This window comes from Physcomitrium patens, chromosome 9 (assembly GCF_059467195.1).
Source record: "Physcomitrium patens ecotype Gransden chromosome 9, ASM5946719v1, whole genome shotgun sequence".
Taxonomy (NCBI): Eukaryota; Viridiplantae; Streptophyta; class Bryopsida; order Funariales; family Funariaceae; genus Physcomitrium; species Physcomitrium patens.
Genome location: NC_143418.1, coordinates 8,165,611 through 8,183,933, shown reverse-complemented (window position 1 = coordinate 8,183,933; position 18,323 = coordinate 8,165,611). Strand labels below are relative to the sequence as shown.

The following is an 18,323-nucleotide window of genomic DNA, read 5'->3' as shown; positions in this document are numbered from 1 at the left end:
ATATCCTTGAATTTTTTTTCAAGAATAAAATATACAATATTAAAGCTAGATCTTTTTTAATAAATAGTAGATTTTATTTTTTTTTATTGATGACATCAAAGTAATTTAGAAGTTGTAGATTGTTTTCTTCTAAATTTGATATTAATCTTATGATAGTACTTTCATTTCTATTTAACTATTTGTGTAAAATTTCTTAAGTTCTTTTAGTAATAGCACAATAATTAGATGTACCAAAGAAGTGTATCCTTTCTGTACACCTATTAATATACTTAAGTAGTTTTTCTAACAGACTTCTTATTATGGAACCTTTTCTCATGGTTTGAGTTGTGAGCCATCTTATCTCATAGTACATAACTCAACTATAGAGACACGGGGTAACACATAGGGTTGGTTTAACAGGTAAACTTGTAGTTGTATTAAGTATGGTACATCCTGTAAGTGATTGCTTTGGAAGTATGGGGTGACATTATTTGGATATTTAAAGAACTTGTACTGAAGGTTTCAAGAATCAACACACATAAGGGCATAACTAATGGTGAGCTTGTACTTGCACAGATTTAGGCATGAAAAGTCACCTACAAAAGATGTATGTAAACATTTAGAAGCCTTCCAAACCTTGAAGGTAAGTATCAGGCTTCATTTCAATAGTGGATAAATCAAAACTTGAATGGAGGAAAATTTTAGGGTTGAAGGTGCACCTGAAACCTTGCATTGAAGTATAAACTATTAGGCATGCTTTACATGTGGTGAGGCAGAGAATGGTTATTCTCACTAATCTGTCAAGGTATGAGCGTTTGGACTTAAAACTTCGGATCTACGTACCATGGCTGACAGAAATACTCAGAAAAAATTCCTAGCAAACGTTCTAAAACTCAACATGAGAAAGAAAGTCTTCCCAGTGAATTATATTACAAATCGCCATAGACCCTTGCCTCTTCTGGCTTGCAAGTAGTATTTGAAAGACATCGGATATTCTCCGGTAGTTCATTTCATCTGCTGCTCGCGCATTTCAGTAGAAAAGAGTAAAATCAATATGATTCTTCCAGCAGTCCCCGAACTGATGCGGAACTTTCAGCTTCTGTTCCATTCGATGCTTGTGACGCCCTCTGATGGCAATGCCATCACACTGAAATGACTCTAATGTCCAGAAACTAAATATCATCAACAATTAATCCCACATTGTTGAAGATCTGGGCCGGTGACTTTGGTCAAGAAGGGATCGATACGAACCCAAAGAAGAGAAAAAATGGAAGCCAACAGAATCGACCACACAATCACGATTGTTGGAGTGCGGTTCTGCCTGCCCATCAAACCTTTCAGGAAAGGATACAAGTGTACAATTACCCAAAAGGCAAAGAAAATCTTGCCAAATAGAGGACCCCATGTTTGATATCCGTTGTTGATTGCATCAGAGATTCCGGCAACAACGCCAACTAAGTTAATGATGAGAAGGGTTGTGGGGGGAATTAGCAGTGAAGTCCACTTAAAAGCATAAAGCTCCCCAAAGTCCTCGTCCTCAGAAGATTTAGAAGTGACGGTGAAGTTCGTATCAATGCCAGCAAACACCTTCAGAAGACCTTGGAAGACGGCAAATAAGTGAGCAGATACACCTCCGATGACCCAAAACTGCTCGTTTCTCCACCACTCATCTATACCAACTCCTGACCACCTCATTTCAAGGATACCCGTAGCAAAAATGGAAATAAATAGAGAAATGAACCATAGACTTGCGAGATTGCTTATCTGCAGAGATTCAACCGGAAGGGCAGGTTAGAAGATGCTGAGGAGAAAAACTTTTGAAGTGGAAGTTGTACGCAACTAAGGTCCCACGTGCAATGAAATATTCCTAACGCAAACCACAACTTATAAACTGCATAAGGGAAACCGAAGGATGACCATATGAGACTCATGCTGTCTCATCTACCCTAATGTTTCATAATTAAAATTCACATACCGATGGGATGATGAATTTGCCTGTGAGCAAGCAAACTGCTGGAAGAACACAGTACGCGAGGAGAGGCAACGATGTTAGGGGATATACAGTAGTGTTGATGTACGCTAGCCTTTCTAGGCATTTTAGCCCACCACTCTTTCCACCACCATAGCCGTACCAAATAGGACAATGTCGACTGAGGCAAATTTCTACGGATCCAAGGGCCCAACGCAATACTTGATTCAGACGGTCAGAAAGATTGATAGGAGCAGATCCCTTAAATGCCGGTCGTGGGGGCATGCAATATATTGAACGCCATCCTCGACAATGCATCTTGAAGCCTGTAAGAATATCTTCCGTAACCGATCCGTAAATCCATCCAATCTGTGCCCAAAGAACATGAAGTTGCTGTGATACAGTGTGGAACTTACTACGTAGAGGCTGCTTGTCACATGCATGATTGCTCTCACCAATTTTCTAGCTAATTGAAAGTGCAAATCTTCTTAGTCCTAAAATCAAGCCGTCACACATGATTTTAGTGCAATTTAAGAATAAAATGTCAAAAATCATTCAACGCAGCATTTGTTCAAAACATTACCTCCTTTCCCCATTCTGTTTTGTCTTCGTACCCGCAGCTAATCACATGAATTGCTTCCTTCAGTAAAGATCCGGGATTTGCAGTATGTGGTACCCCTCCATCCTCTAAGAGCGTGGAGGCAACAAAGACAGGAGACTGACCAAAACGCTTCTCGAAGTTCTGTAAAGACATTAGTGATGATTTTTCGTCCTCCATTCCTGCAGGCTCACGATAGATCTTGCTCAGCCATGCTCCTTGTTAACATAGTGTCTGTAATTTGAAGGACTGATAACCAAGACCTTCGTAAATAATGTAACTTTACTCAAATTATGCTGGCACCTTAGACTGAGAAAAGTATTAGTATTGCATCTCACCCTCGATTCGTTCTCCCATGTCTTCGAGACTGAAGATAGGCACAGCAGAGTCCAATCTTGCAGAACATTTCAATTTCCCACTGCTTTTCGATTTCGGCTTTTTGGGCCTAGGCATGCGAGGTCCGCAGCACCACGTTGGGCATATACCACTAATGTGACTCCTTTTTGAAATCTTATCTTTCGGAGGAGGGTCATAACCGTAAAGGGCTTGCCTTTTGAAAACACATCCAGTACCCACATACACAGGACCCTGAATACCATCGAGACCTTTCAAGTTGATCTGCAGTGCGAAATCGCAAATCAGACATGAATCCGCCTTAGGAGAGTAGGTATATCCTAGTTTTCATTGAAGGTGTGTCCTGTGCAACTCAACAAATGAATAGATTGATAAAAGTTGAGCTAGATTTAGATCCACTAATTTGTGTCATGTTTCAGAACCAACAGCGTTCACATGTTATTATTCATCTACTTACGTCAAAGAAGACTGTGTTGTGGTTGGCGTATCTATCATTTCGGTCGATGCCATCAAATCGCTGTGGAAACTGGACATAGCAAACTCGCTTGCCAACTGTTGGATCCATTAAGAAGCACATGGCTTCTCGGAGTGCTTTACTATTGTTTATGTAATGATCGCAATCCAAGTTGAGGAAAAAGGGGGCATTTGTTAGAACTGCTGAAACTCGAACTAATGCATTCATGGCACCAGCCTTCTTGTGGTGATCGAAGCCTGGGCGTTTCTCTCTTGATACGTAAACCAATCGCGGCAATTCATTCCCATTCGTATCACGTCCACCGCTGTGACCCAAAAATACCTGTTGAATTTTAAGCCACACAATACAAAAGAAGAGATCGCTCTTAGCTTAAAGTCACATGGATTTCTGTTTGAACATGAAGAGTATCGAAGTTTTCAACCAAGGACTTCACAGATACAATGTGAAAGTTCACTTCTATCAACTCACTTGTATCATTCCTGGATGGTCTCTGGTGTTATTCCCAGGCCAAGGTGTTCCATCTTGCATTGTCCACCCTTCCTCTGGTACTTTCTGAGCTTTTGCTACTAGTGCATTTACCCGCACTTTGAACTCCTCATATTCTCTCTGCAAAAATTGAACCAGTCCTACCACATTAATGTAATTTTTAGAACTAAAGGCACTGACCGCAACAAATACACGTTCTGATTATTGCCATTTTAAGATAAATAAAGATGACATGCAGAAAAAGAACCAAGTAGCAAGTTTAATCCGGACCTTCATGGCTCTGCGCTCTTTGACAAATGTAGGCTGCACTCTATCCTTCAGGTAATCAATCTTTAAAGCGAAGTAAGCCTCAGGGGCTCTGGGCTCAATGTTAAATTTCTTACAGAAAGGAACCCACTTTCGAGCAAACTCTGATGTTTCAGATAAAGCCTCAAATGTCAGCATGGCTGCACCATCATCAGAGACATAGCAGGAGACTTTGTCGACAGGATAGTCAACGGCAAGGATAGATAACATAGTATTGGCTGTGACGAGTGGCGGTTCCTTGGCAGGATCCACAGTACTGACGAATATATCAGCATGAGCCAGCTGGGATGGCTCACCCTCTTTTTCATACCTATGAAAATGAGTGAGACCTGATTAGAGTCAATGTGATTTCCAAGTATTATAACATGTCCAATTTCACCAATATATGCAAGACTAAAGATTTTGTAATCTTGACAAACTTTCGTAAATTAAGAAATATTCCTTGAATTCAAGGTATGTGCTAGTCTTGGGTAGCGGGTCATGATGGATTTCTTCAGATTCTCAAAGGAGATATATATGAGATAATGCTTGCCATGTAATGTATCCCCGGGCTTTAATGCTATCAATTTTAAGGGATAAATACACACCTGAGAGATAGCCGGTCCAAGTAGGTCTCACGGTTAATTGGCAACCACTTCGGAAACTGATCAAGTATCCAAGAGACACCAAACCATATTTCGCAGATCACAGATGTCAGCCATAATCCGTATGCACCAGGAACGGGGTTTAATAGGCGATAACGAAAGAAGAAAGCAATCACTACCAGGCGGATGACAATTATCATCCTATAAGGATTAATTCTGCTAGATGGAAAGGGTACTTTTCTTGATAGGGGCTGCCTTGCCTCATCCATTCTGTTAAATAAAACATCAGATCGCACCGGATCAGTTACTCTTTTTGGGAAGACCAGGATCTATGCCATTAACATTATTTACACGATACCAGTAACTTGGCCATTGTACGCTTCTCAACGACCGCCTGACCTTGGACAACATGATTGGACGTTTGCAGTTACAACATTCTACTGCATTAATGAACAAGTGAGAGATAATCAATATTAAAAAACCCACAAGAAGGTTGCATACATCGCATCCCGACAGCTTTTATCCAGCAACCAAAGGTGCTGCGATTATTGATCCTGCATAGTGATAATAAAATGAACGCAGTCCGACTATGCTTACGTCACAAACTTTCCCAAAAAGAGCCTATTTGTTAGACTATTACATAGGCAAGTCGGGCCCATTGAGGTCGTCTTCCTCTGGACCACCCTTCCCACCGGCTTGAAGCTGACCTCCTTCCGTCATCGTCATTTGCAACTTCCCCTGCCTTAGCTTCCAGCTCTCTACCCTTTCCTTCCAAGCAACACTGCCATAACCATATTGAGCAAGATCCTTGGTTGGATCCATTGGACGAGCTCCCACTGCAATATTTGATTAAACGACTGTTAATCATTTGGCCGTTTGAAGAGATGCGATTGTCCCGGGAGCTGCTTGCGTTCGACAGGACTTAAAATTCGCAATACCAGTAAGGTTATCCACAATGAGCTAGAACCTTCAAGGCATTTCAGTTTCCGTGCGAAATTGGACCACCAATCAAGTATTGAATTTAAGGAACAGAACATGCATTGTAGTACAGGTGTACTAATATTCATTTCATATACCTGGGGTGCCACCTTCAAGGTAAGGAATGGGGTGAATCCTCTTCCCACCTGAACTTGGAGGAAGAACGATAGCATGATGTTCAAGTGAAGTCGAATTCGATTCACTCATTCCAGAGACCTGTTTCACAAACAATGTTGAATCCCCGCTTTCAAGCCCCAAATTATATTATAACTAATGCACGATTTTTGAAAAAAATATCTGCACTTTACCCCGTTAGATAGCACAAGAGACTGCCATGAGAGGCAAGCAGAGCATCACATACCGTGCGAAGGGAAAACTGGGACCGCATTGATGACATCGTCTGGTCATTTTCAAGTCCGTAGCTCATGTGGCTATGTAGCACGTCATCTGTAGCTTGCTGCTTGTCTTGCTTATGAACATCTCTGTAGTTAAACTCATTTTCTAGGTCATCTGTGTCGTCTTCGTCTTCATCACCGTCGACCCTCGGACTTCCTTCATGGCCAACAATGATAGATTACGTCGGTAACTGTAATACATATTTCTTGGCTCAAAGCTTTCAACCGAGAAGTTAGTGCTAGTAACATGAAGCAACAAGTTGTTGATGGATTTTCCAAGAGTACCTACTGCTCACCAGACCTGAATCTAAATAATAAGGCACAAAAATTGTCCACAACGTGCGAACTAGTGAGAGACTTTGCTGGGTATAAGTGCAGTATAAAGATTCTAATGATCATGCACCAATTCAGTCAGAACTGCACGTAGACACCAAAAGACCAATAAACTAATTGACTTCACTTTGCATTCCAATCCCTACATATGAAGAGGATCAAAATTGGACGCTGAACAGTCCGAGATTTCTGCTACTTCTACTGCAAAGGATTCTTGAATTAGCGTCATGGATTTCAGAGTATTAAACGTTGAACAAAAAGCATAACTGAATTCCGTAGTCCTATTCAGATTTTGCATAGCACAATAATAGTAGAAAATTGAGTCATACTTGACAGAAACACGAACCACTAAAGCCCAAGATTCTCTGCAGCGGCTTGACTGAAGCTAATGTAACAACGACAGGTCGTTCAAATGTGGCAATATAACAATGTAGTAACGATCTAATCGAAGTTGCCAAATGACACAGCATATCCCACCTTTGTGTCTTTCATAACGAGTTCGACATTGGGGACAAGACTGATTGCCTTCATGACGCTCGTACTCGTAGCAGGGGCGGCAGACGGGGAAACCACATTCATTGCACGCTACGAAAAGCTCCCCTTCCGTAGTGATCCCAACGTCATCTCCACAAATTTGACAAATGTGGCTGTTAACATTGTTTAGTGGTTTTGGCTGCACAAACAGCAATCCAAAATTCTCTTCAGAAACTCATACATTGTAACTCCACAATTTCTTTATTCCGGACTTTTCACAGGCTTCATTCCATTCTACCCATGGCCGTCTAGTGGAAGTCCACGCTCTTGTCTTCCAGATGATTGCAAAGTAGCGAGAAAATGAAATACTATTATTAGGCAGTCCTTTATAGTTGCTCTCAGCAAACCTTTCTAGCTCTGCGAATGGAGTAATCCAGAAATTGCTCTGTAGGTATGAGAGCGCGTTCTTGAGGGTTCATTCTGCATACTTTTAAGCTGGATATGACTGAAATTTTTGACAAGAGTAGAGTAGTGAAACGAGGACCACATCACCGAACATAGGGGTTTTCTGTGTGCCCAAGGCAGATTGCATTTTAGAGCTAGTGATCCTAACAGATGTGAGCATTAAACTTCATTTTGGAACGTTGGTTGCAGTCAAGTCGAGCACTGAACACAGGGGCAGTACTTTGATGCCCCCATTCCAAATTGTCCACAGTGCACCCTTCTCCGCGGAGACTGGCGAGAGGATGCTCGCAAAAGAACAGCAGCTGGGATGAATACAAATCTGGGACAGCGACCAGTCGAACTGCTGGAGCTGAAATAGTCTTTCAAACAGTTCTGGGTCTGTGTTCACATTTCTATTCCACGACCTGATATCCTCTCTTACTTTCTATGCTCTAGCCGCACTCAAATTGTGCATTAATGAAAAGTACACTTAACAGAGAGTCCTATTTCAACATCCTCTCAACTTCCATGATTATAAATTACCCACCAGATCCTTAACAGGGATGTCCATGTAGCAGCATCTGCTGGAGTACGAAAGTTTCTAGGTGCAAGATATGAACAAATATTCTCAAATGTTTTGGCCCAACACCACAAATCATTCATCTCTATCATATCTCACACACAAACGTCGACATATCATTTTCCTTATCAAGGATACACTGCAAGAGAACATTTCAAGACCAAGTATGAGTTGAAAGATCAACCCCATCGCCGTCCTGACGAATGATAACCAGCTCGTTTCGATTATGAGATCCAGCCACCAAGCCCGCATTCGCTTCCATCTTCCAACCAGTGAGGACTCCTGAATGCCAAACCTCTGTACACCAATAAAATCACCTTTCTATCTTACCAAAAAAAAAGAAAACCACCCTTGATTCCATGAACTTAAACAGCTCCTCGAACCATGCAACTACAACTCTAACGCAACTCGGGGCAACTTAAAACCCACGGTTCCACTCCCCTGACAAGGACGAACCCAGCACTCACAAGCATCACTTCTAAATAGTCAGAGGCCAATTGATCGATGTCTGCCTCTCCCGTAATTTGAGACAAATCGAGCAATGCATTGACCTCACTAGAAACTCAGAGCACGTTCATGAATTTCAGAGACAGACGCTGAGTAGAGAGAGGGAACGTGTCGAGGATATTCGGGAAGAGCAACATAAAGAGAGTTCCTGCGCACGAACCACAAATTCTGGTGATGCGTAGCTTTGATAAATAGCGCTGCAGATTCACGTTGTCATTAATCACCACTCTGCAAGTTCACCAAGGCAAACGCACATGGAAAATTCCCACTACCGTTGACAATTACTACTCAGCAGCAGAGCGCGAGCCTCGACAATGGAATTAACACACTCGTAGCGTATCACACACACAGTTACAACAACTAAGAGCTCCCCCCCACTTGGTCCTCAATTCAACGTACTCTCGTGCCCATCATTGTCGCCCCGATCCCACCTCGGAGAAGGGGATCATGACCGCGGCATCATGAATTCTAGTGGCAAAAACACATCCGATGGAGCAAGTGCCGAAGTGGTGATATGGGGTTACGATCTTCTGCAAGATGAGAAGGAGAATGATGCTGCATCTCCGTTGCGTCGCTGCCAATCTGCCTGCACTGCCGGTTTAACCCTGGCACTACAAATATTCCCGCCCATTTCACTTCAGGCTCCGCTTCATCTCTCCGTTGCGGCGTCGCTTTTCCTTGGAGACGGCGGGGAGCGAGGGAGAGATTGATTTGATGGGCTCGATGAGTAGCTACCTGATTCTATTGGATGAGTGTTCCCGTTTCTTGGATGAGATTCTAGTAGGTTGGAATTTTGGGTGGAGTTGTTTCATCCGTCTATTTCACGTGTTCTGAACTTTGTACAATATTTGTCCAATGAATTCAACTACCATTGCATTGAATTGTGGTGGGCTCACAGCTAAAAATACATATCTAGTTTGCAACTGGATGTGAGAATATTTACATCTTTCTTTTTGAAATACAAAAGATTAGAATATAGTAACCCATGATGTAATTTAAACTTGATAGAGATGTTTAGAGAATATGTTTTGGATAGTAGAAATATCCTTAGAGAATAAGTTAAGATATTTTTTTAAAAAAAATAATAAAATTAACATATCTCAAATATTATTTCTATAAATAATGCTAAAAATATTTTGATTAATTTTGTTGAAATTATTATATGTTTAATTATTAGAAGGAAAAATATAATATATATCCCTCAAGTATGCTAAAATATCAAGAATAGCCTTGCATTCTTAATAATAGCAAATACATTCCTAAGATTTGTAATAATAACAAATGTATCCTTGTCAATAATAAGTTACTACTAACATTGTTTTCAAGTACAACTTTGCAATGAGCAATTCAATAAAAAATAAGTTGATGAGAATGGTGACAGAGTCCTACTTTGCCATCACATTCATTGATGCATACAACAACCATCAAAATACATTGCTTGCTTTTGTTTTATCAACCTAAACAATTAGATTAGTTTGGTAGCAATCATGTTATGTAGTATTTGAGATACACTTTTGAGATCATACTATAATTTTAGAATGCTTGGAAAATTTGGATGAGGATTTTAGAGCTCTTTAAAGTGTTTGAGAATTAGCTTGTCACTACTAATTCACCATCCAAGTTGCATTTTCAAGCTCTATGCATGCTAATGGTTGAATTTTATAGCATTCACAAGAGTCATGTGAGGTTGAATTACTATAGAAATTATTAATGTAATTTAAATTTTTGTGAGTTTTTAAAGATTCTAGGATAGTGGATAGAAGAAAAGAAGGGAGGTTGCAATAGTGATGGGATGAAAGGAGACTATGACATTCGCTTTGGTTAGAGCTAGAGTAGCCAAAGTGTTGGCTATCAACAAAGATGCTGGTAATAGTAAATTAGGTGTGAGTTTCTTTAAGCAATTCATGAGCTTGGAAAGTGCAATACAAAGGCAACTTAATGCATTTTTTGTTGGATTGTTCATTGCAGGGCTATACGTGTTGAAGCTCAAGCTTTTTTTTGGTTCAATTGTCTTGTCTATTATTAAGAATTGGTTGCAAGTTTCTTATATTTTTCTTCTACATTCATCAATCTTTATCAATCTTTAGCTTCTTTTAGAGCATTATGCCAAGTTAATTGCTTAATGTCTACAAGATAAAATAGGCATTCAAATTTGATGCATATGAATCAAGGTACTGAGATGAAATATCTTAAGTTGAAAAAAAATTGAGGACATATCCTTGCAAGACTTTTCACCATATTAACTTGCTATACAATTACTCGTGTTTGCATTCTATCATTGCAAGCCCTCTCCACTCTCCTTATCTTTACTTCAATGTCCTTCACTTAACAAAATCAACTGCTAGACTTGTTTTTGCACATTGGACTAACTAACAAGCCAAGCTGCAGCCAAATCTCTTACAAAATATTGTTGGAGTTGATAATTCACAAGTACAATACAAAAAAGAGTTGCTTACAATTGCATGGTGAAGTTGTGCCATTCCTAAAGCACAAAGCAATAGATGTGTGATATCATGAGGGTATAGGTCTATAAAACATAATATATCCAAACTAGCTTCTAAGTAGACAAACTTCTTCTACTGCCCAATGTCGAGAAGTTTGTTGTTGATTTGGAAAAGCATGAAGGTTCTTATTGTAAAGAACTTTATTGCTTATGTATGTCTTTATTAGTTTCAATCCTTCATTTTGCACTTTTTTGTACTAAGTTATTACCTAAATCTCTTAATTATACCTCATTTGACATACCTCACTTTGAATTTGTATAACTCATTGTAAAATCATTGAAAAGATTTGACATCTTTTGTAATAGATTACATAACTTATTCTCTATTCATTCTCAATTTTCAAAGTGATTGATAATTTAAATCATCTATAGCAAGCAAATTTCCTAAATTAAATTTTTAATCACTATTTATTACAAACATCCAATAAGAAGATTATAAGAATATCCTTAAAATATTCTATCAAGTTCTAGAAGGTACCAAAAGATTTTTAAAATATTCTAATAGGAAGTTCTAGAAGATTCTAAACAAAATCCTAAAAATTCTAAAAAGTTTTTAAAATATTCAAATTGATTCTAGAAAGTTTTAGAAAGTTCTAGAAAGATTAAAGAAGTTGCTTAAGAAGCTTCTTAGGATTGCTTCATCTTCAAGCAACATGGAAACTTCTTAAGAAGCTTCCTAATACCTAATATATATTAAAGTTAAGGTTGAAGAGATCTTTAGTCTTGAAAATATATCTCTTAGAGTTTAAGCTTATCTTTCTTGGTATTGATCTTGTACTCATCTAGTTTAATTAAGTTCTTGCTAGTTTTCCTGTTGAAAATTTTTTATTCAATTTCTTATTTGGTCTTCTGTATAGTGTATTCATGATACTACTCTTTTCTCACAATTCTACATTTGATTATTTTTTTGTGCATATCTTCTAAACCAAATATTACCAAACTTAATAATCTTAAAACTTTGTGATTGTGTTTTTGTCTTACCAATACAACTATATTTTAATTATCATAACCATAACTCTAATAAACACCAAGTTTTGACCCCTCTAAGTTGTTGTTCTTGACTTGTAAACTTATTGGACCCCTTTTGCTTTAGCATGTTGTTTTTTCTTGCTTTGGTTAATTATTACAATCAAATTTTGCACACATGTGGATGTACTTCTCTTAAATATTGTTCCAAAAGCTTACTCTAATCAAAGCCTCTAATCTAAGATCCAAAATTTGATCTTTTTAATAACTAAAACAAAAGATATAACAACAATATTCTTTGTGCCTCTCTTCACTCCTTTAAGTCACCTCAACACTTCAAAAATATCACCAAAATGTCTCCAAGATGTTTTCTAGTTGCTTCCAAGAAGACTCTTATATAAACCTTGATTATAATACTATAAACTTATAAGAGATTATTATTAGAGCATTTAAACATAATTTTGACTAAGTTATTAACAAAAATATATATATATATATATATATATATATACAGACATAAATCCCACACTTGATTTAATGAACATATTTATCTATTGAATAAAGACTAAAAAAATTGATTTCATCACAAAGATTTTCTAAAAATGTTAAAAAAAAACTGTAATATAAAGTAACAAATCATGAAAGTTTCTAGTAAAATTTGTTGCTAACATGAAAGATGATGTTACAAATACATAACAAATTACAACTTTAAGTACTTTGAAGAACTCTATCAAATCTTCTTAATCCTTTCAAACATTTGTATTGCTTTCAATAAATCTTTGAAACTTATTGGACCTATTAAAACGTTCAATTTAATTATAAGACTTTTCCTAGAATTTCAACATACTACATCATTCAAAAAAATTTAAGAATGTTCTTTAATCATCTAGAAATTTCTGTATCCTTCAAAACATTTTAGTGTTTGAAAAACATTACATCACAAAATTTGATATTTTATAATTTTTAGAACCTAAAAAGCTTCTAGAGGCCCTAATTTTCATAATATAGATACCAAAGAAGAGAAAAAACAAACAAACAAACAAAGCCACAAAAAAGAGGGAGTGAATAACATCAAGGCTGCACATGCTAATCTATACAGATATCATCTCCATACAACCTCACCAATGTAGAGAAAAATTCTGCACAACAAAATCGGCCTTGGTTTAGCCTCTACCTCAAGAGTAAAGCATGACTTCCATACAGGAAGATAGACTCGATTTCAGAGCATCGGTTGTTCAACTATCGCGTGCTCCAATAGCAACTCCTAGGCTCAACTCTCCCTTTCAAGGTGTCAATTAAAGCTCAATCACGATGATACATTTCTAATCTTTCACCTCAATAACATTGAAACCAATGAATGCAGTAAATAGGTGACAATAGAAGCATTCAAATATCAGTTAGTATTTTTCGAATCAGACTAGAGAGAGAAAAGAAAGAACACTTGAGAGAGTACCTCGAAATCAATTGCCTTAATTTTCAAGTAGTAAGATCTTTAGAGACTCATCCCAGCTATTTACATGGAAAATCCAGGAAAAATAGCACCTCTTCGCTTATATTTTCGCTCACAGCAGAGCCCTCTCTCTACTACCCTAAAACTTCTACAGGCTGAGCACATCATTTTTTTAAATGAAACTAGTTTCAAATCAAATCCTCCAATCACTGAGTAGGTTTGTTTTGAATCAAATTGAATGTCAAAACTTCTTCACATCACACCTGCAACAGATGGCGAAAGTATAGTTTGAGAAATCATGATACATATCCAACACAATTTCATCTTTAGAGATGATACACTAGATGGACCAGGTCTTCAGATTTCGCACAAACAAATATTACACAGGTACTCAAAAGGGCTACTGCACAGGAAAATGCAAGTACAAAGGAAACAGAGGTACCCCGCATGCGCGATATGCTGGTAACCAATTTGGACAGAATACCATGAGCCATCATGAGAAGCTTTATAACAGTCTTCTGGAATGCCATGCCAAGTTGTTGGTTGGAGTTCTCCTCAGCTCATTCAGCATTTGACATCGTCTCATTCATGAATTCAGATTTGTCGTAAGACCACGACTTGTAATGAGACCACAACTTGATTGTTCGATCATGTGAAACAGTTGCAATATAGCTCCCATCTAAAATCAACAAACACATTCAATGTAAAACTGTCAATTGAAAGTGAAAGGACTAAGTCCACCGTGAGCATATACCAGGTTAGGTGACTACTACCGTACAGTCATGACCGTAGATATGCATCTTTCCAAATATAAACTGGACGGCACTTCAGTAATTTAAGTCTAATTACCTTGCATAAAATTGTATAAATCCAACTTGTTACAAGAGCAAAATCAATCTTCAGGAAACTCATGTACTGCATACCTGACATATGACGACTGTAAAATAAACTTCTGCAGGACAGCGTACGACAATGAACAATTACAACATAATGTCGTGCGTATAGGTTCCACGCGCACGAATAAAATAATTCAATGTCTCACCTGTTGATACATCAATTCCAGCAACCTTACTTTCATGGCCTGCAAGCGTCTTCACTGGTTTAAAATCACGGCCAGACCATATCTGCAAGACCAAACCACATATCCTCTTGTTTTCAACAAGATAATACGCTGGGACTAAACAGTTTCGAACATAAATAAGAGGAATTATAAATGAATCAAGTTGCAAAGATCATATACACCCCTTGTCACAATAAATGGTCATACTGAAGATGAAACTCGTGGAAATACCGAAATACATGCATGTAATCCGTAAGATGAAAGCAAGATAAGGATAAAAAGGCATTTAGTTCACAAACCCGAGATGTATTATCAAACGAGGCTGTGACCAAGAAGTAACCATCTGAAGGATCATACTTGACTTGAGAGACAAGAGAATTGTGAGCAGGAATGACATAAAGACACTGCTTCTTACGCAAGTCCCACACCCTGCATGTATGGTCATCACTACCCGTCGCCAAATGATAACCATTTGGCGAGAAATCGACACCATACACCTGCCCAAGTGAGACCAGCCCCAACCCCGCATTCCTCTTAGAACGAGCAATAAAGCTTCTGCTTATGAAACAGGTTTAACCGAGCTAAATTGCACAAAATAGAACCAATTGTGCAACACCAGTCTTAAGGCTGATCTTTTTGTTCAGCCGAGACAGCAAGACACTCAGAGCCAAGATAAATATGCACAAGCAGAGATTGCGGAAGCTTATGCACGTAAGAAGCATTCTAATGCACAAGCACTTCTACACTCACCGCTTTGACGTGACCTTCCAAAGCTAGAATACTTTTCCCAGTTCGCAAATCCCATACTCGACTCAGTGCATCCATCCCACATGATGCTGCTAACGCTCCATCCTGCTGAAATGCAATGCCATATACACTACGGCTGTGACCCTCCTGTAGCAACAGTTCAATGCCCGTGCTCACATCCCAAAGCCTCCAAGTCTTATCAAAACTTGCAGTTCCAAGATATAAACCTGAAGGATGGAATGCAATTCTGGCAAGGCGATCTAAGTGACCTTCATACGATTGAAGTTTCTTTCCTTCTAAACTCCATAATATAGCAGTCCGATCAGCAGATGCTGTCGCAACGTTTCCTGCCCCAGCATCCTGGGACTTGCAGGCTCCAGGGTGAATCACAACATCGGTCACACGTTCGGTGTGATAACCTTTAAATGTAGCAAGGTGCTGTACATCAGGCATACTCCAGAGTTTGGCCACACCTGTCCAGGAACTGCACACTCAAGTGATAATTAGCTAAGTGCAGTGACATATAGTCCTGAAGGCAAAGTGTAAAACCAAAAGTACACAAAAGAGCATAGTGAAGTTGGCATCCAAAAATCTACAAGAGGTTCCACGGATATTATACAAAGCTTCAAAAGCAACTCGATCACCATGTACATGGCGATTTATTCAACTCAAGCAGAGCACTAACTGAAGCCCTAGGAGCATCTGTAATTCCCTGAGCTTTCTTAACCCCACGTAATAATAGAGAATTAAAGTAGAACCTATTCTTTAGAATGGCTGCAAGTCCTAAATAATATGACAGAATGAAACTCCTCCATCCTACAACAATTTGATCAACTTTGGGAGAAAAAAAAAAAAAAAAAAAAAAAAAAAAAAAAAAAAAGTCAAGCTATGCATACTGAATCCTAAATTCGGCGATAATGTGAGAAAACACTCACCTGGTAGCTAGCAAGGATGCATCAGGAGAGAACGAGCAAGAAGATAGAGGCCTGCCGTCACCAATCTCACTGCAATCCAGCGACGTCTCCTCCATAGATTTCAACACTTCATCAATTTCAGCGTCTTCATCCTCATCTGGGTCATTTCGCTTTCTCTTAGCCCTCTCAATTCGTGTCCACGAGCGTCGAAGAGAATACCTCAAAATCTGCTTGCGAGCTTCAAGAAGCTCTGCACTGCCTTCGGTGTAAAACAACTGCAATGGCGGAACATCGTCTTGAACGGTCTCATGATGAGCTTCATCAGCATGCGCATCAGCAGAGGCCTCATGCGCTTGGACCAACTTGTCCAGCTCTCCATCGGCGTCAAGCTTAGCCATGACAGCGCGGAGACGGTCACGGCGTTCCATCTCTCGCTCACCAAAGAGCGTAATGGGGTGGCCGAGGTGACGGAGGCGCTGGCGAACCGCGGAATCATTGGTCGGAACTGCGAGAGCAGTGGCGCGACGTCTCATCAGCAATTGTTGCACGAGTTGCTCCTTACGCTCGCGAGCGCGCTGACTCTCTTCCGAGACCTGATAGAGGTGCTCATCGTTCTCCATAGGTTCAGCGGTGGGCGAGTCGGGGCTATCATCTGGGGAGGAAGGCTCGCCATTGTCGGGAGCAGGGCCAAGACTCGGGTAGCGAGGATGGTCCATATCGACGTCTTCCTCGAGAGTTACACCAGGAGGGAGGGAGGAGTCCGCCATGGCGAGCAGCAAACAATTAAAAAAACGAAAAATGAAAGGAAGACTAAGGGATGATGGCGGGGACGGGCAACGCCAAAACTACACCCGATGCAAGACAGGATTCCGTGGATCAAAACAAAGGTGTCCTCACCACTCCACTAACGAAACCAAAACCATTGCGAATTTCCTGAGCTTGGTATGCCCCGCCGCCACAACAGAAAACCCTAACAACGCCACAGGACCACGAGCTTGGGCCCTCCAGCAACATTAGCTGAACGATGCGCCTCCGACCCTGCGCTCTGGGCGAGGGTCTGCTCTTTGTTGCGATCGAAGCTGCACAAAATGCCGCTCCGCCTGTTCCCCCCCAACCCCCCCCCCACAGCTCCCAAACCAAGTCCACCCGTCTTCAGATAGAAAAAGCTCTTCTCTCCGCATCGCATTAACCTATCTGAATTCACCTGCGGTTAAAAGGTCAAGGTTGTCTGCTCTGAGCCCATTTCTTGGAAGGAATCTTTTTAGGTTGTTATTTTCCGCTGGGGGTGTGTCTTGTCAACCTTGTATCTGGATTTAACCTCCAAAAATTCCAAGTACAATGTGGTAATTTTTGAAATATTAATGTAACGTTTGGATTAAGAAAATGATGTTGAGTTTGACATTCTTTTGCTGTAAGACATTGAATTTGTATATTTTCTATACTTTTTGTTGTTAGTTCTCTTTCAGAAATTTGTACATATTAAGTTTAGATGTATTAGTGATAACATCAAGGTGTATTTTTTGGTTTATGGTAGATAATGATCAATTTTACTGTTAAATATGCTTCCTTTGCAAACAATTAATTATGGAATGATTATGGATAATAGATAGATGAAACTAGTTTGTTCTTCATACTTTATTTTATTATTATTTAATTTTTTTAATTAAAAATATATGTATACTTATATATTCTTATTTGTAATATTTATTAGAAATACTTAGCATATATCAAATATATATATATATATATATATATAAAAAAGAAGAATTATACTACAATTCTAAGAAAATCCAACATGTCTTCAAATAATTTATTTTAATAAAGAAGATAAAAAAAAAATTGCATTTAAGATTATTGATCCTTGGTGTATCTTTAAAAGCTTGTATTTTCAAAGCTTATAAATTAATACAAAAGTTTAAAATAAACTTTTATTATACAATATTCTTTATGATTTTTGATTATTAATGATTTGTAATTATAGACCTCATATGTTGATGTAATAAGTGCATATTAAACAACTAATTCTAAAACATATTGTCTAAAGTATTTGAAAACTTATAGGAAGCAAACTTAGTATGTGTTAAAATCTTTGTGGTCATAAAAGAAGATACATCAAGCCTTTTTTTATAATCTTTGAATCTAGATTAGTTAAAAAATTTAGATTTTTGAACTTGCAAAAGTATCATATTTTTCTTTTTAAGATTTTTATTTTATATACATT

General features: G+C 38.7%; 2 protein-coding genes across 4 annotated transcripts; both read right to left on the bottom strand.

The window, feature by feature from the left end:
• Nucleotides 1-678: 678 nt before the first annotated feature.
• Nucleotides 679-9,172, bottom strand: LOC112286893 (cellulose synthase A catalytic subunit 7 [UDP-forming]). 2 transcript variants are annotated; one of them, XM_024529261.3, is made up of 14 exons: nucleotides 8,623-9,172; nucleotides 8,140-8,252; nucleotides 6,935-7,130; nucleotides 6,091-6,281; nucleotides 5,828-5,945; nucleotides 5,392-5,587; nucleotides 4,755-5,021; nucleotides 4,132-4,477; nucleotides 3,844-3,981; nucleotides 3,358-3,696; nucleotides 2,885-3,164; nucleotides 2,532-2,728; nucleotides 1,955-2,317; nucleotides 679-1,743 (listed from the first exon to the last, which is right to left on the bottom strand). In XM_024529261.3, the coding sequence occupies exons 2-14, from the start codon at nucleotides 8,215-8,217 to the stop codon at nucleotides 1,162-1,164; spliced, it is 3,291 nt and encodes a 1,096-aa protein (XP_024385029.1). In that variant the 5' UTR covers nucleotides 8,218-8,252; nucleotides 8,623-9,172; the 3' UTR covers nucleotides 679-1,161. The 2 variants fall into 2 exon arrangements, with proteins under 2 accessions (XP_024385029.1, XP_090109199.1); XM_090253073.1 differs by having other exon boundaries at nucleotides 5,876-5,945.
• Nucleotides 9,173-13,381: 4,209 nt separating this feature from the next.
• LOC112286895 (U4/U6 small nuclear ribonucleoprotein PRP4-like protein) lies at nucleotides 13,382-17,151 on the bottom strand. 2 transcript variants are annotated; one of them, XM_024529263.3, is made up of 6 exons: nucleotides 16,124-17,151; nucleotides 15,192-15,672; nucleotides 14,741-14,938; nucleotides 14,424-14,505; nucleotides 13,824-14,060; nucleotides 13,382-13,644 (listed from the first exon to the last, which is right to left on the bottom strand). In XM_024529263.3, exons 1-5 carry the CDS (start codon nucleotides 16,867-16,869, stop codon nucleotides 13,942-13,944), a joined length of 1,626 nt encoding a protein of 541 aa, XP_024385031.1. In that variant the 5' UTR covers nucleotides 16,870-17,151; the 3' UTR covers nucleotides 13,382-13,644; nucleotides 13,824-13,941. The 2 variants fall into 2 exon arrangements, with proteins under 2 accessions (XP_024385031.1, XP_024385032.1); XM_024529264.3 differs by having other exon boundaries at nucleotides 13,866-14,060.
• Between the last annotated feature and the right edge of the window lie 1,172 nt (nucleotides 17,152-18,323).

Bases quoted from the DNA above. Each gene is read 5' to 3' on its own strand.
- LOC112286893 (XM_024529261.3), bottom strand. From the start codon at position 8,217: ATGGAAGCGAATGCGGGCTTGGTGGCTGGATCTCATAATCGAAACGAG. The intron at 5,946-6,090 runs GTATGTGATGCT...TTTGTGAAACAG, and splicing joins CCCAGTTTTCCCTTCGCACG to GTCTCTGGAATGAGTGAATC. The intron at 4,478-4,754 runs GTGTGTATTTAT...TCATTTTCATAG, and splicing joins TTGGACCGGCTATCTCTCAG to GTATGAAAAAGAGGGTGAGC.
- LOC112286895 (XM_024529263.3), bottom strand. From the start codon at position 16,869: ATGGCGGACTCCTCCCTCCCTCCTGGTGTAACTCTCGAGGAAGACGTC. The intron at 14,939-15,191 runs GTGAGTGTAGAA...TCACTTGGGCAG, and splicing joins TGGAAGGTCACGTCAAAGCG to GTGTATGGTGTCGATTTCTC. The intron at 14,506-14,740 runs GTTTGTGAACTA...TTGGTCTTGCAG, and splicing joins CGTTTGATAATACATCTCGG to ATATGGTCTGGCCGTGATTT.